General features: G+C 45.0%; 1 protein-coding gene across 2 annotated transcripts in view; it reads right to left on the bottom strand.

Annotated features, from left to right (window-relative positions):
* Positions 1-608: 608 nt before the first annotated feature.
* Positions 609-16,315, bottom strand: part of KDM1B (lysine demethylase 1B) — a 114,254-nt gene continuing 98,547 nt past the window's right edge. For both annotated transcript variants that reach the window (XM_069730845.1, XM_069730846.1), the window contains 5 exons: positions 12,807-12,923; positions 6,055-6,180; positions 4,943-5,065; positions 2,725-2,877; positions 609-1,521 (listed from right to left, as the gene is read on the bottom strand). In XM_069730845.1, the coding sequence (XP_069586946.1) occupies positions 1,438-1,521; positions 2,725-2,877; positions 4,943-5,065; positions 6,055-6,180; positions 12,807-12,923 (603 nt within the window). In that variant the 3' untranslated portion in view covers positions 609-1,437. The remainder of the gene's footprint in view (positions 1,522-2,724; positions 2,878-4,942; positions 5,066-6,054; positions 6,181-12,806; positions 12,924-16,315) is intronic.

Below are 16,315 nucleotides of genomic sequence, written 5' to 3'. Positions count from 1 at the left end.
CAATAAAATTAGCCCAGGTTTGGCATCCCACATCGCAGGAGATGATACGGGGAGGCGACACTCCCCGTGCTTGACTGTTGATGTTTCGGGAAGATCGGAACCTTGAAAGGATCTGTCGCCCTTTCATTCCACTTGAAAAAATGTAAAAATTGGTTAAAAAGATAAAAATAAAATAATAAAGAGCTTTCGGTCTGAATAGCAGACCTGTGTGCCTCCTACGGACACTAAGCAAGAACTGGTTCTCCTGGAGCCAGCACGAGGGTGTATATTGCAGAGGAGGAGCTAGCTTTTTTGTGTCAACTTAGTGTCAGCCTCCTGGTGGCAGCAGCATAACACCCATGGTCTGTGTCCCCCAATGAGGCGAAGGAGAAATTGCACTTTTTTTGCAATTTCACAGCAACTGGAATTTTTTTCTAGTTTTCCAGTACACGATATGTTAAAACCAATGGTGTCGTTCAAAAGTACAACAAAAAACAAGCCCTCGCGTGGCCATTTTGATCGAAAAATAAGAAAGTTATGGCTCTGGGAAGAAGGGGAGCAAAAAATGAAAATACCTCAGGTCGTTAAGGGGTTATTTCATGTTGACTTCTAATAAACTAGACTAACTCTTAAAATGGTAACATGTTGCTTTTATTTTGTTGCATATGATCTACAGAAATATGAATTTAGGACCCACAAACTGTTTTTATAACAATACAAAAAATGTATAAATGTGAAAAAAAATGAAAAAGTTGTATTTACAAAATATACATTTCTGTCACCAAAAAACATAATTTACACTTATGGAAGTGGTCATCTTAAATTATATGGATACTACAATAATAAATTATAAGACATTGAAAGGGTATGCAACATCTGGCGGCTTGCACTTATAAGGCCTTCGTTTCATAATTTGGTCTTCATAGGATATGTTCATTACCTGCTTAGGGGTGTATAAAAGATAGAGCAGTATTTTACTTCCAAGTTATATTCTCTTATACAGGCTACCATAGTACCTAAAAGGCCAGTTAAATCTTTCAGCTAGTGTGCTACCCCTTAAAACATACAACAAAAGAACAAAAACATAACATCTTAGGCGTAACCTTTGAGTTTTTGTTTAAGTGTGCCACTAAGAGAAGCCTTAGAACAGTTATTCAAAACAATTAACATACAATCCAAAATGTCCAATATTCAGCCATTGTAGGATTAGGGCTATGTTCATCTTGCAGTTGGTCTAGCGTGCTTATAGTTCTTCTAGCCATAGGTACAGAAAATGTGTCCTTTTGGCAGAGTTTTGACCAGTATGTTTGTACATCTGTCAAATGTACTGAAAAAATGTAGTGTTATCAAAGAGCCTTACGGCCACGTATAATACAATTGCTCTAAAATATAGATAGATCAAACATTTTTTCCTTGAAAGCCATATAAAAATGGATAAAGAAAAAAGTGACGTTTGATCTAAAAAGCTGCAATTTTGCTTGCTTCTCGCACGCCACTTAAATAGGCTCCTGTGACAGTCTGTGGAAAATGTCGATTTGTGGCCTGTAAAATGACAAAACACACCAGATTTTTGAAAATATGGAGACAATTAAAAATATACATTATGCCAAATTTATTTTTTTTATATACAATTTTTTTCTTGTTGCCTTTATTAACTTTTGTTTTAAATGGTATTCCCAGGAAGATGATCTTTTTAAGCTGACCTCTATAATCCTTGCAAATCAGATGGTATTGCAGGGGAGAGGCCACTTCATTTCAGTATTTCATGGAAGCAATTTACAGAGAGCGGCTTAGGCTAGGTTCACATTGCGTTAGCGTATGCGCTAAACGGAATTCACTAACGCAATGTACAAAAATGGATTGCGTTTAGCGATCCCGCTAGCGCAGATGCCCGATCTGCGCTAGCGAGAACGGACCCAAAAATGCTGCAAGCAGCGTTCGAGGTCCATCAGAAAATAACGGGACATCGCTAACGCAATGCAAAAATGGGTGCGCTAACGGATCCGTTACATTGCGTTAGTGGCGCTATGTAGCGGATCTCGTTAGCGGACTGCCACTAACGCAATGTGAACCCAGCCTTACGGTTCGAGCTCCCAGAGGGCAGTCTAAAACTAGGAGGATCCCTCAAATATGCCTTAATAGGACAACCTTCATTTTTTTGTTTCAATAGAAAACTTTGCCTTAAGAGGTACCATTTTAGAACGGCACTGTAGGCTTTTGGAGCCCGTAGCTATCACTTTAAATCTGTCAGCTCCAACTATTGCAGTGTCAAGGCTGACAGTGGGATCACAAAGTCTACATCCAGTGGAAGATGCGGTCACATGAAGTCAACATACTACAGGAAAAGATGGAATATTTCACATACACTTTTCTTATTCCTTGCTTTGGAGATTTGTATACAGGATACAATTGCTGCTGCATGCTAGCAGGCTTGAAGCAGCAGTTGTCAAACACACACCACTCTTCTGTGTGTCTAAGAGCTTCAGAACACTGACTGAAGAGTGGTGTGGTTTAGACAACAAATGGTGTATACCTGCAAGCATGGAAGTTTATAAAAACTTAAATATTCTCAAAGACAAACATTTTCACTGGTTATTTTTTGTTGCAAAAGCTTAAAACCATTCAGAGCGGTTTTATGTGAAGTGGTCTTTCCAGGTTGCAAGTTCTTGACAGAAACTTACAAAGGCTAACAATTTCAAAGAATAATCAGAAGCATTCATTTTTAATATTTGTTAGGTTTCTCACCTCGCCTGCAAAAAATATTTTTCCTTGAATATCTTCAGCTAGTATGTCATAGGCTTCACCACTGCCACCTGTCTTCACAAAACTGTATGCCATCTGTGCCCAAGGGTCTTTAGACCACCGAGTTACAAAGTATTTCACTGGGGATGGTACATCCTGCATCAGTAAAGAAGTTTGTACAATTAATTTTCCAATTTGAATAAAGTCTCTATTCAAGAGAGAAAGTCTATAAAAACCACAAAGTGCTCAGAGGTGCAGGCTATTCTCCGATCTTACACGGTTTTCATTTAGGGCTTTATCTTCTCGGATATGCCACAATGTTGGGAACCAATAGCCACAAATAGGTAAATGTATTCACATATGTAATAGTTGATGGTAATTAGAGTTGGTGCACATTTATTCACATGTCCCATACCCATGACCACAATAGTGGACTGTGGCTGCTGGACGGAAGTACAGCCATTTACCCGGTGGCATCCATGACTTTTCTTTTGATTAGCCAGTTTGGTGTGATGTTACGTATGCCAGGGAGACTAATCAAAAGTGGTATCATGGATGCCGCCAGGTAAGAGGCCTTACTCCCTCTCATGTCCAGCAGCCATCGTTCGCTGTCACATCCCATGGAATAAGATATTGGAATGGATTCTCACCAACTCTAGTGACAATGGTTTAAAATGATAAAACTCAGTGCCAAGTTCACTATCTTTTTTTAGTCAAGCTGCATATCAATGAGCCGTCGGCAGCCATAATCCTGTTGCTAATTCATCTGTTGTCCTTTTACCACTCTTGGTTGGTAGTAACCATTGAATCCTGGGACCAATCATTTTGGATATGCTCTGACCCAATCGTCTAGCTATTACACTTGGGCATTTTTCCTGCATCCAACATATCACTTGGAAGGGTAAATGTGCAGGGTACAATCAAATGGTGCTTAAATCCTGTCATTACTGCAAAATCAAGCACAAAGGGTGTTTTGCCATGAATTTGCAAAAAAAATCCCAGATGTCTAATCACGGTAGTAAGTTGTATAATGAGATCATTTCATTTGGCAGGTAGAGGGCCTCACAATTCTACATTAGGTCTCCTTCACAAGTCCATACAAAACACGTCTGTGATATAAAACGGTGTCATCAGTGTGTCTGTTTTTACAATCCGTCTTTTTCCGGTATGGATAAAGAAAGAAATAAAAGTTATAAAGCTTCTCCTATACTTTACAATGTTAAACATGGACAGCACAAAGCAGTCTTCTGTGTGCTCCACGTGTTTTTCACGGACCCATAGACTAGTATTGGACCTGGTCATCTGTTCTGCTGGTAAAAAACAGACGTCTCGGTGTGATAAATGGTGCTTGTAAAAACACGGACATGTTCAAAGCAGCATTGGTTATAATGGGTATGTGTGCCAATTGGTGCAAAATCAAGGACGCCACACCTACAGCAAACACTGACATGGCAAGGAGGCTTTAGGGAGGAAGAAAGGGACAGAGCTGAGGGTTTGAACAGGCTAAATTACAATACCTGATCCTTTTGTTCCGATCTGAGATGAGCGGTCACCAAAGATGTGAGGAAACGGTTTGCCTTCTCCTTATTCTGGACACAAGCATGTTTGATAGTGAAAGTTGGGAAAGATAACCTTGCAAAAGTGAGGATTAGGCTCGCCCATACCTCAGGCTATGTTCACATGTTGTTGCATTTTTCTAATGCAAATTAAAAGCTGCTTTTTACAGTACCGGCAAAAGTTATGACATTTCAGAAATTCTATGCACACGCTTGTTTTTTCCATGACTCAATTGGAAAACTTTTGCTCTTTTTAAAAATCTGCAGCTCGTCACTTCTTTCAGGGTTTTGGCAACTTTATTCACTCATAGAAAGCAAAGAGAAAGTGGAAAAACTGCTGCAAAAAACGCAACAGCATTTTTCGCAGCGGTTTGGTGAATAAAACCAACTTTATTTAACATGTACAAAGCACACATGTAATGTGCACTCAAAAAATGCTGCAAAAAAATGTGTCACAAATGCTGAAAAACCAGGATTTTAAAAATTAATTGTTTTTACTGCCAAGAAAGCAGATTTTGGCTGCTGCCTTTATTAAAATTGTACTGCACCAATTTATGAGCATTGTTCATAGATTCCTGTAAAGGTGACATTATTCACAGGCTTTGTGTGTAAGCGACATTTCAATCTACAAGTGTATACTTCTCAATGAGTATTACTATGGTCACCTGTTCCTTAAACAGCTCCTTGAGAACCACCATACATTGCTTCACCACCTGCTTGTCATCCATGCCTTTAATGATGTTCACAGCATCTCCAGTAATGACAGACATCAGGACAGCATGCTTACCCTACAGCATAAAATCAAGTAAGAATATAATTTGGAAAAAGACAACACTATATTTAATTTTATGTTTCACCATTAAATTACTCAATTCCATCATCTGAGTATTTATATATGGTGCCATATTCTCTGCTGCAGGTCTATAAAGAAGGATCTGCATTCAAATTATTCCCCTATATACTGCTATTAAGGCCACCATATGGCTCATTCAAATAATACATACAAGCATTCACAGTAAAGGTATTTTCAGTTTGTGACATTAGATGAAGTTAAAACCCGAAAACGACACCAGACACGATAAACTCATAAAAAAGTTATAGTTTTTTTTTTAGTTTTCATAAAAATCCGTGTCTCCAGGTGCCATTTGTTTTAAATAATAAAAAAAGTGATTTACTCACTCTTATGGGGTCCAGCACAAAGTCTATACACATGCGCCAGATGTTTGGTATTGTATGCTGCGCTGACATGGCGTCGTCAGTATTCCAGCCAATAAAAAACTCAGCGGCTCCGAGTAAACACAAGCCACTCAGAGCTGCACATAGGGATATCAGCGCTGCAGAGAATAAAAAACACAGGCCGGAGAGGCAGCAACTCAATGCTGGACCAGCAGAGTAAAGCAGTTTTTGTTTTTTGTTTTTTAATTTTTAAATAAAGAAAAAAAACCAAAACTGTGCATGGGGACACGGGATTTCTGAAAACAAAAAAAAAATCACTTGGTGAAACTTCTGTCCATGGTCGATGTCCATGTTGTATGGCCGTAATCAAAAGCAGCACGAATTTCATGAACTCCTGGTTTTTCCAGTGTACAGGTGATAACGCACCAGCCTGGCAAATTATAAACCGAGCCTGGTATGCTGAAAGGCAGGGAAATTCGCACAGCCAGAGAGCACTCATCTGTACCATGAACTACTCTTTCATTTAGAAGGAAAACCTGTTTATTAGCCTATGGCTGGATTCACAAATCATGTAGACTCAAGTAACAAAGATTGCAGATACCTGGGGATCCATGTCGTAAAACACGCCAAACAGACCACGTTTACTAGAGTCTGGGGGAATGTGACCAAAGAAATCAGCTTCATGAATCTTACTATCCCAAAACCTGTGAGGAAACTGCAAGCCGATCTGAAAATAAAGGAAAAAAAAAAAAAAAAAAAAAGAGGGATTTTGGGTACTCGCCATAAAATCTCTTTCTTGGAGCCTTCATTGGGGGACACAGGTAACCATGGGTGTATTCTGCTGACGCTATGCAAAAAAAGGAAAGTAGCTCCTCCTCCGTAGTATACACCCACCGACAGGCAGGAAGTACCTCAGTTAGCGTTAAAGCAGTAGGAGAAGCAACCAAAAGCTCAACATATGTACCAGTCCAACAAAGAAGGCACATAGACCAAATAATGGTGCAACATATGTACCCAAATAATGGTATAAACAGTTAGGGAGGGTGCTGTGTCCCCCAATGAAGGCTCCAAGAAAGAGATTTTACGGTGAGTACAAAAAATCCCTCTTTCTTTATCGCTTCACTGGGGGACACAGGTAACCATGGGACGTCCCAAAGCAGTCCCTACGGTGGGAAACAGGAAGATCCAAGGAATAAATGAGCTCAGGTCAGTCGGTGGAAAACCGCCGCCTGCAGCACCTTCCCTCCCAGGCCTGCATCAGACGAGGCATGGGTATGAACCCCGCAAAAAAACTCGCAAAAGAGGGTAAAGATGACCAGGTTGCAGTCTTACAAACTAGAAGCAAAAACCTGGTAACGTAAAACCTAGAAGGCCCCCACCGCAGAGCGGAGTGAGCCTTCACCCCTGGAAGATCCTGCACCGCCGGAAGAGGCTGTTGTCCTGAACGCGGAATACCTCACGTCAATAGTGAAATTTGAAGCTAGGAGCCCATTAAGGTAACTTTCAGAGATGACGAACAGGGCATCAGATTGGCAAAAGGGAGCAGCCCTTGAAAAGCAGACTCGAAGAGCTGTGACGGGATCCAGCTTGTAGAGGGATGTCTCCAGGGGATGGACCGGAGAGAAACAGAAGGAAAGACAAAGTCTTCATTAATGAGAAATGAAAAGGCCACCTCTGTTAGAAAGAGAGGAACAGGCCTGAGAACTACCTTGTCCTGATATAGAATCAGGGGAGGGGGAACGTTGGGACAATGCCGCTACCTCGGAAACTCTCCTGATAAGACGAAATTTAACTAAGAAGACAACTGTCCCAGATAAGAGAAAAAAATGCAATGTCTTGACCACTCAACAGTGGCGCGCTGCAGCGTGTAAAAGACGAGGATAAAAACCCATGGATCTATTGGAAAATAATAAGGAGTCGCCAGTTGGGCCACACCTTGAAGAAAACCGAGAATGAAAGAGAAAAGGACATGGGGACCAACCCCAGTCCATACTCCACTAGAAGAAGGCTTTTCAGTATTTGTAGTAGATACACCAGGATGCTGGGTTTCTTGGCCCCAATAATGGCCTGAATGATCAGATGGGAAAAATCCAGCCTCTCTAGGACTATGGCCTCAACGGCCATGCTGTTAAACAGAGAGAGAGAGAGAGAGAATCTGGACAGCCTGGAAGCTTCCAGGGGACGTCCATGAACATGTTCACCGGGCCCTTCTTGGCCAGTCCGCAGCTATCAGGAATATAGGGACCACTTCTTCCTTTATCCTTTTCACGACTCTCGAGACAAGTGGAGAGACGGAAAAGTATAAGGCAGTTGGAATTGTGACCATGATATTACTAGTGAGTCTAAATAGGTGGGCAGCTGGTCCCAGGACCTGGCTACGAACCAAGGTGGTTTATCCGAGACGCCGAGGCCGACGTCCGGAGAGCCCCATTTCAGCATATTTGGATGAAGACAGGGAGCTGAGCAAGCACCCACCCAAGTGGGACCGTGGTGGCTCAGAAAATCGGTTGTCAGATTTTCTACTGTCGGAAAGTGCACGGCTAATATGGCAGAAACATGACTTTCTGCCCATCGCCGAATTCTTGTTACCTCTAACAACCTGTTTGCTGCGAGTTCCGCGTTGACGATTTATGTAAGCCTCAGCCATGGACTGTGTGGAGACCGGCTGGCTCGGAAAGGAAGCATGCCAGTGGTAAAGAGCAAAGAAAATTGCCCTGATCTCCAGGAGATTGACATACCAGTGGCCCTGCGCTGTGTGACGAAGAAAAAACGGCTCCCCAAATGAGGAGACTGGCGTCGGTGGCAAAGACCTGCCACCAGAGAGGAAGGAAAAACATCCTTTACAGGACTGATGCTGACAGCGTGACCAGGTGAGGGACCACCTCACCCTCCCCTTAAGAGGTAGAAGCACGGGATCATCCGGGAAGACGACCAGAGGGCCAACTGAAGAGGACGGGCATGGAACTGGGCAAAAGGAACGGCTTCCGTGACGTCAATCCGTTTTGCCTAGAACTCGTATGCAGGACCGTATCAGAGAGAAGCTGGTCGCTTTAGAGTATGTAACCTTTGGCACAGTAATGAAAACCTTCTCCTTTGGAAAGAAGACATGGGCTTGGGTCGTGTCGAACGTTATACCTAGTATACCCAGGCTCTGAGCAAAGGCGAGGGAGAACTTCTCTCTGTTTATAATCTAGCTGAGATGGACCAGGATATCTAGAGTAAACTGAAGACTCTGGTTGCAGTCTCGGCGGGACGGCTCCTTGAACAGAAGATCGTTCAAGTAGGGAAATATGAGAAAAAAACCCTGGAGAGAAGGATATCCCTGACCGCTGCCATGACGTGAATAGTCTGTGAGCAAAGGCTAGGTCGAAAGGAAGGGCTGAGAACTGATAAAGACCCTCCTGGATCGAAGACCATAGCTGAAAAGACAGAACCGAACGTCTCAAGTAAACCGCTCGAGGTCCAAAAAGGGAGGGAGCGGTCCGTCTAAAGGAATAGAGTAGAATCCTGAAAACCGTACGTTCCTGGGAACGGGTACAATCACTCCTGTGCATGGTAGGTAAAGGACAGCCTAAAGAACTCCTGGAGCCTGCGATGTATGTCTTGGCGGGCGAAAACAGAAGGAAACTTTATCCTGGAGAAGAAGGAAGGTCGATTTTGTAGCCGAAAGTCGCTATCTCTCTCGAAATTGAAGCAACCTTTCCTATTAAAAGGACATTTAGACATGGACCGGGAAAACAAGGTGCTTTTCCCGTCGGCGGCATCCGAAATTGTTTGATCCAGCCTGGATCCAAAAGGACTAGAACTTTGGAAGGCAAAGCCAGTGAGGCCAGAGAATGCGGCATATAGCAACGATGTTGCTGGCAGCCGAGGCGGCTATCTCTCTCAAGAATGAAGCAACCGTTTCCTATTAAAAGGACATTTAAACTTGGACCGGGAACGCGAGGTGCTTTTCCCGCCGGTGGCATCCGAAAATATTTGACCCAGTTCAGATCCAAAGGTCTACAGCCTTGGAAAGCAAAGCCAGTGAAGCCAGAGAGTGCGACGTATAGCAATGATGTTGCTGGTAGCCGTGGCGGATGAACCAGCCGCATCAAAAGAGGAGCAATCATGAGACATATGCCGGCATGGAGTTCTAATCTGCCAAATCTGGCTGACTTAGCCAAGGATTCAATCTGTCTGTCTGAAGAATCTGTAACGATGCTCTGATCAGTAAAGATAAGGCTGTCTTGGAGGACAGGCAAGAAGCCGGCGGATCCACATTAGAGATTCTGCCCATTTATTGCGTAGCGTCTTCCTACCCAGGAAGCGCTTTTCAGGGTGTTCCCAGTGTTTAGACATAATCATGACAACTTCCCTGTGATTAGGGAAAACTCCAGGAAGGACATTTTACCCATTTGAAAGCAACGGAGTGCTCCTGAGCAGGTGCCTCGTCCTCCCTTAGGTTCAGAATTTTAGAAATCTGCCAAGATGAGGCTATTGAGCATATCTTGCATCTTCCAGGTCTGGTCCGTACCGAACTCAGACTGAGACTGGGAATCGATATCCGACCCGAAAGCTGCCTCCGAGGAGGGGCATGGGATGAGGAGTGCCTCCAGGAGAAGGTAGAGGGGTCCGCAGGTTCCTTTACTTTATACCCAATTTGTCCCTGTGAAGGTCACGGTCAGGTGCATGCGAATCACCGTGAGAGGTGTTCGGAGCATTGGTGGCAGAAGACAAATGTAGATGTCGTTACAGGAATTGGACCGGGGACTGCAGGACTTTAGTCAGATCTGAGACCGACTGTGACATGGCAACAGTCCACTCCGGAGGGGGGGAGGGGGGAAGGGGGGGGGGTGGGGGGGGGGGAGTGCTCTCGTCCCAGGCGTTAGAGAGTTTCTCTGAATGCCACTTCTGTTTTACAGATGGCACAGGCATCACGGATTATAGGGACAGTAATGGGCCTCCCTGAGATTGGGCATAAGTGATAGACTAGGGCTAAGGCTAGAGAGAGCTAAGCCCTTATGAAGAGAGAAATTAACCAGCCTGGGCTGGTCATACCTGATAACAGAGACGGCGCTGTTCTGTTCAGACTGCAGTGTCCTCCAGATCCAGTGTGGACGCCTGTTGTGCCCTTTGGTGACTGCACGAATCTTCATACGGTTTTGAATCTTTCCACACCTTGCAGACCGAGACACACTATGTCCCCCCTGCGGGGGGCGTCTCAGGAGAGGGATAGAGAAAAAGACACACTCTGTCATAGGCCAGGAGATAGGGCCTCAGCATACGGCATGCCCTAGTTAGCCGAGAGTCCAGTTAGGGGGTGTGGCTAAGCGGAGGGCGACCGCTTATTGGCTGGGGACCCAGTAATTGGGTGTGGCTACACAGAGTCTGGGAGAAGGCCCCAAAGCCGGGGGCTACATTAACAGAGGACATGTAATTATGCGAAACCTCAGCACCAGCAATGACAGGACCGGAATATGGCATTAACCAAGGTCCAGGTCTGGTATGAAAGTTGGCCACGTCTGACGGTATCATGTAGTAGGGGCCCAAAGCCGGGGGTTAAATTAACGGAGGACATGTAATTATGCAAATTCTCGGCACCCGTACTGACAGGGCCGGAAACGGCATTAACGAAGATCCTAGTCAGGAGTACTTCCTATTGGCTGTGCCACCAGAGGAGTGCACCGGGCAGGGAGAGGAGCCCCCTTGAGAGGGAGAAAAGCGTGCGATAAATACGCATGCTTAATGAGGGGGGCGTTAACGAGGAAAAAAATGTTAGAATACTGCTGCGGGGAGCAGGAGGAGTCTATAAGGGAACAAACCCCCAGGCGCTGCGGAGTTAAGGTACGATGATCCATTACCTTCCTTGAAATCCGGCTCCACATGATATGAGGATCGTCCAGGGGCCCATGATAGAAAGGGTCGCTGGATCAGGAATCCTTCATCCAGAAGATGGCATCAACCCTTATAGCGCAGGGGGAAGGTCACCGCAGGGGACCACCGTCTTCCTCTCAGCCCTCTCCGAGGAGAGGGGTGAGGGGGACATTTTTGGCTAGGACCGCCACCAGTTAGGCCCTGGAGCACCTGTGAGGGGATAATGTCCTGCCGGCGGTCAGAGAGTTGTGATGTGGCCGACACCACACTGCTCGCTCAGCCGCCTCTCCTGGGAAGGCAGGGTGAGAGATTACACCCCGTTTCCCTGAAATGCTGTATCTGAAAGACAAAAAGAGAATGTTACTAAAAACAATAAAACCTGTAAGGCAACAAAGGTTAGCAGCGGATCTGACAATCCAGGTCCGCTTCCTACAGACACTAAGCACAAACTGAGGTACTTCGTGCCTGTCGGTGGGTGTATACTATGGAGGAGGAGCTAGTTTCTTTTTTTTGCATAGTGTCAGCATACACCCATGGTTATCTGTGTCCCCCAATGAAGCGATAAAGAAAGCTGGTTTACAGACAGGCTCGGCCATTTCACATTTGCATTTGGCATGCAATAAAATATATTCATGGTAACTAGCTTCCAATGAATACAGCAGATATAAAAAAAAAACAGTCATCAAGAGCAATCCATCCATTTACAAACATGTAGCATCTTATGGGTTTCTTGTGACCACACTGAATAGGGGTGCTAATGAGGATGAGAGACTTTTCTGGCACCCCTGATCAAGTCTATGGAGAGGAACAAGGTATACTTGTCTTGTTTTCCAGGTGAAGGCCAAAACTAAAAGCACTTTGATCACAGGAAGAGTGGAGGTGATAGAAGCCCCAACTATCCTCCTTTTCAAACTTAGCTGCTGGATGTTATCCAAGTAACAAAGTTTGTGCTCCGATCCGATGGGCGTTGTGGTCTGGGGCCTCCCATCTTCTTATGATCACGTAATCTTCTTGTCTTGACGCCGCAGCTTAGGCGCAAGCTTACTTTGTCTGCCCTGTTGAGGGCAGAGCAAAGTAGTACTGCAGTGCGCAGGACCTGGGAAAAGTCAGAGAGGCCCGGCGACTGCGCACTGCAGTACTTTGCTCTGCCCACAACAGGGCAGACAAAGTAAGCTTGCGCCTAAGCTGCGGCGTCAAGACAAGAAGATTACGTGATCATAAGAAGATGGGCAGGGCAGACAAAGTACGCCTGCACCGGAGCCACACAGTGTGAAGACAAGAGGACGTCATCCTATGAAGATGGGAGGCCCCGGACCGGACCGCAGCGGGAACGCCCATGGGTGAGTATAATATAACCTCTTTTTCTCATCTTTCAGGATACATCGTGGGCTTATCTACAGCATTATAAAATGCTGTAGATAAGCCACTGATGCCGCTGGGCTTAGCTCAACTTCCATTTTGGGGGTGACAGGTTCCCTTTAATAAAAACCAACCTACCTTCTCAATAATTCCAGCTCCAAGGCAATTTATGGCTTTAACCTTTTTTTCTGGTAGAGGAGGATTAAAGTGAATGACATTTTTCTGAAGTAGTGCAAGGGGAACTGTGACCAGAACCTGCAGAAATGTGTCATTTGGAAAAAAAAATAAAATGTTAATTTTAGTATAATGTAGATGCACTTTTGGCTAAAATTGAGACCAACAACTATCAGTGTAAAAACAGACAAACTAAAAAACAACTAATAATTTGTGTTGTATTTGAGAACACCTGTTATTTGAGCTTGAGGCTATTTTCTTTTTTTCCACTTCTAAAAAAGCTTATTTTTTCAACTGAATGGCCTTAGCAGGGGCTGTGAGAGATTAATGGCACATTTAATACATTGTTGCTATTCAGGGTTCACATGATACATTGAAAAACATACTGACAAGTAATTATTGTAGGGTGAAGGTAAAATAGAAAAGAAAAAAAAACACCTAAGTTACTCACCGGTAATAGGATCTTCCAGAGCCCATGACAGCACCACCTGAAAGAGGATCCGCCCGTCCGGGACAGTAGACCCACCTCTCCCCAGCATCAGCTGGGTTACAGAGCATGAGATGACCTCAACTAATTACCTACACACTCAATCTAATTACTTAACTTGATAGTGCACCCACAACTGGTGATCGGGGGGGAGGGGGAGAGACATAAGGTGCTGTCATGGGCTCTGGAAAAAGACAATACTGGTCAGTAACTTTAATTATTCACCCGTCACCCATGAAAATTACACAAACAACATTGGGGTTTCCGCCACCCTTTAGTTGCTTTCAATTAGGGCCATTCTAACACCCAGTGTATGGAACAGCTCCTGTCTTCGGTTTCCAGGGCTATTACAAAAGGAGGGAAGTATAATTTCTTAACTCCAATGGAATCTCCTAACCACCTTTGGTAGGTAGGCAGGATCAGGGCTCAAATTTATACTGTCTTCTAAAATATATAATGTATAGGGGATTAATCGACAAAGCCTGAATATCACTGATCCTACTGTCGGGGTCGTCACGACAATATCCTTCCTTCACCAGTCATTCCAAATTAGATTATGTGAGCATTGGTACCGGATAAGAATGAGTCAGACAAAGGCTGGTTCAAACTCAGTGCATGCTCGTGTGTCTACAAGTAGTAGGAACGTCACAGCAACTGAACTCTTTATTTCCTATACACAACATTATATGGTCTATTGGGGGAAGGTGTGCAGAGGGCGGGGTTAGGCGGGGTTTAAGCAATATGTCTAGTATTCAGTCTTTCTGGTTGGTCCTGACGTCATCTGATGGATCCTCCTTTCTCCACGTCACTTTAAGTTTCGACTTCAATAGAAATGATACTTTAGCTTCTGGAATGTGAAACTTGCTTCTCATCAGAAGCAGAACTAGGGCAAAGGTGAATACTGGCAGCCATGTTAAATACAGTTACATTTGCATTAGCAAGCAAAGGGAAAAAACTTGTTTCACAGCATAAAAATATAAAAGTACAAAAGTGTATAAAGAAAATATATTTTCACCTTGACACTACGAGCTGATGTTAACGCCACTAGTATTACGACCTTTAAAAAGGTGAGATTCCACATAAGGCTCTTCCCTTGGGTTCAGAGACCAGTACCTGTCCACCTTCCTGTTCCCCTTGTTGGCGAACAAATGTCTGGTACCCCTTACAGACCTATAATCTGCTGGAACACTGCTAGGTTTAGGGACCAATTCCTGTCTTAACTGATTCCGACTCAGGAATTCTGCCTTGTCGTCGTCCCTCCCCTTGTTATCAGGGAAGAGAGGTGTCGTTCCGCTATCTGAAAAACATCCCCAGTTGTTTCCATCAAGGAGCTATATCTTGTTCCCCCTTGATGGTTTATATACGCTGTCAATCAATTGTCCAGCAGTATGTGAATATGATGCCCCTGAACAATAAAAGTTTTTCAAATGCCTTTTTTCACAGCTATCAATTCCCTTATGTTGGATGAACTCTTTCACTCCTGGTTTACCCACATGCGCTAGACTACACAATATCTTAGATGTGTCCCCCAGTCAGTTGTGCTTGCACCCATAGTTATGAAGTCGCTGATTGAACATGCCCATGGAACTCCCTGCTGATATGGAATGATCAGTGTCTCTTGTTCTACAAGATGAGTTGTCATCTCTGCCACAATCTTGGTAAATACCCTTGGAACCATAGAGCGAGACGAAAAGGTAAGGCCCTGAACTGGAAATGGCTTAAATTTCCCTTGTATGGGTAGGGCCACGCTTAGAAAAGTTTGGTGATCTGCATGTATAGGTATATGGTAGTATGCAGTTTAGATAGAACACTGCCATGTAGCCAGGCTCGGACTGTCCCACCGGAGAACCGGAGTATTCTCCGGTGGGCCCAGGCACTGACACCTGCTGGCATACTGGCCAGCAGCTGCCTAGGGCCCCCACTGCTCCGGGGGCCCCTTGCCAGTGGCTACAGGGCCCCTGAGTCAAGGGGGCCCGCCCTGTGCCAGTAGCAGCAGCTGGAGACAGGATCCTGTCCCCGCTGCTAAAGCAAAATGAATATTCACACTTCCCGTGAAAACCATTTCTCTTTAATAGCGGGCAGCGTTAGCCGCAGTGTGCAGCTAACACTGCCCGCATATAAAGCCGCACCACACACACACACACACACACACAGCACCGCACACACACACACACACACGCAGGCACACAGACTCACAGAGCAGCTCACCTCCCGGCGTCCTGCTTTCTTTCTGAGACAGCCCAGCTGGGTGACATCATCCAGCGTGCTGCTGTCTCAGGCTGCTGCGGGGAGGTGAGCTGTGCTGTGTGCCTGCGTGTTTGTGTGATGAGCTGCTTCTGCGGTGAGGTGTGTGTGTGTGTGTGTGTGTGTGTGTGTGTGTGTGTGTGTGTGGTGAAGGACAATGATATTGGTGGGGGGAGACAATGATGGTGGTTGGGGGAGACAATGATGGAAGTGATGGGCAATGATGGTGGGGAAGGAGACAATGATGGAGGTGATGGGCAATGATGGTGGTGGGGAGGCAATGATAGAGGTGAGGGGAGGCAATGATGGAAGTGATGGGCAATGATGGTGGGGAGACAATGATGGAGGTGATGGGCAATCATGGTGAGGGAGGGAATGATGGAGGTGATGGGTAATGAGGGTGAGGGGAGGCAATGATGGAAGTGATGGGCAATGATGGTGGGGAGGCAATGATGGAGGTGGGGGGAGGCAATGATGGAGGTGAAGGGCAATGGTGGTGGTGGGAGGCAATGATGGAGGTGATGAAATGGGCAGTGATGGTGGTGGTAGGAGGCAATGGGCAATGATGGTGGTGGGGAGGAGGCAATGATGCAGGTGGTGGAATGGGCAGTGATGAAGGAGAATGATAGGGGTGGTGTGAGAGAAGACAATGATGAAGGTGGTGATGAGGACAATGATGGGGGTGGAGAGGGGCTGCATTATACTTTATGAGGGGGCTACATTACATAGTGTCGGGGGACTG

The sequence above is a fragment of the Ranitomeya imitator genome, chromosome 6 (genome assembly GCF_032444005.1).
Source record: "Ranitomeya imitator isolate aRanImi1 chromosome 6, aRanImi1.pri, whole genome shotgun sequence".
Taxonomy (NCBI): Eukaryota; Metazoa; Chordata; class Amphibia; order Anura; family Dendrobatidae; genus Ranitomeya; species Ranitomeya imitator.
This window is presented reverse-complemented; position numbering and strand designations above follow the sequence as displayed.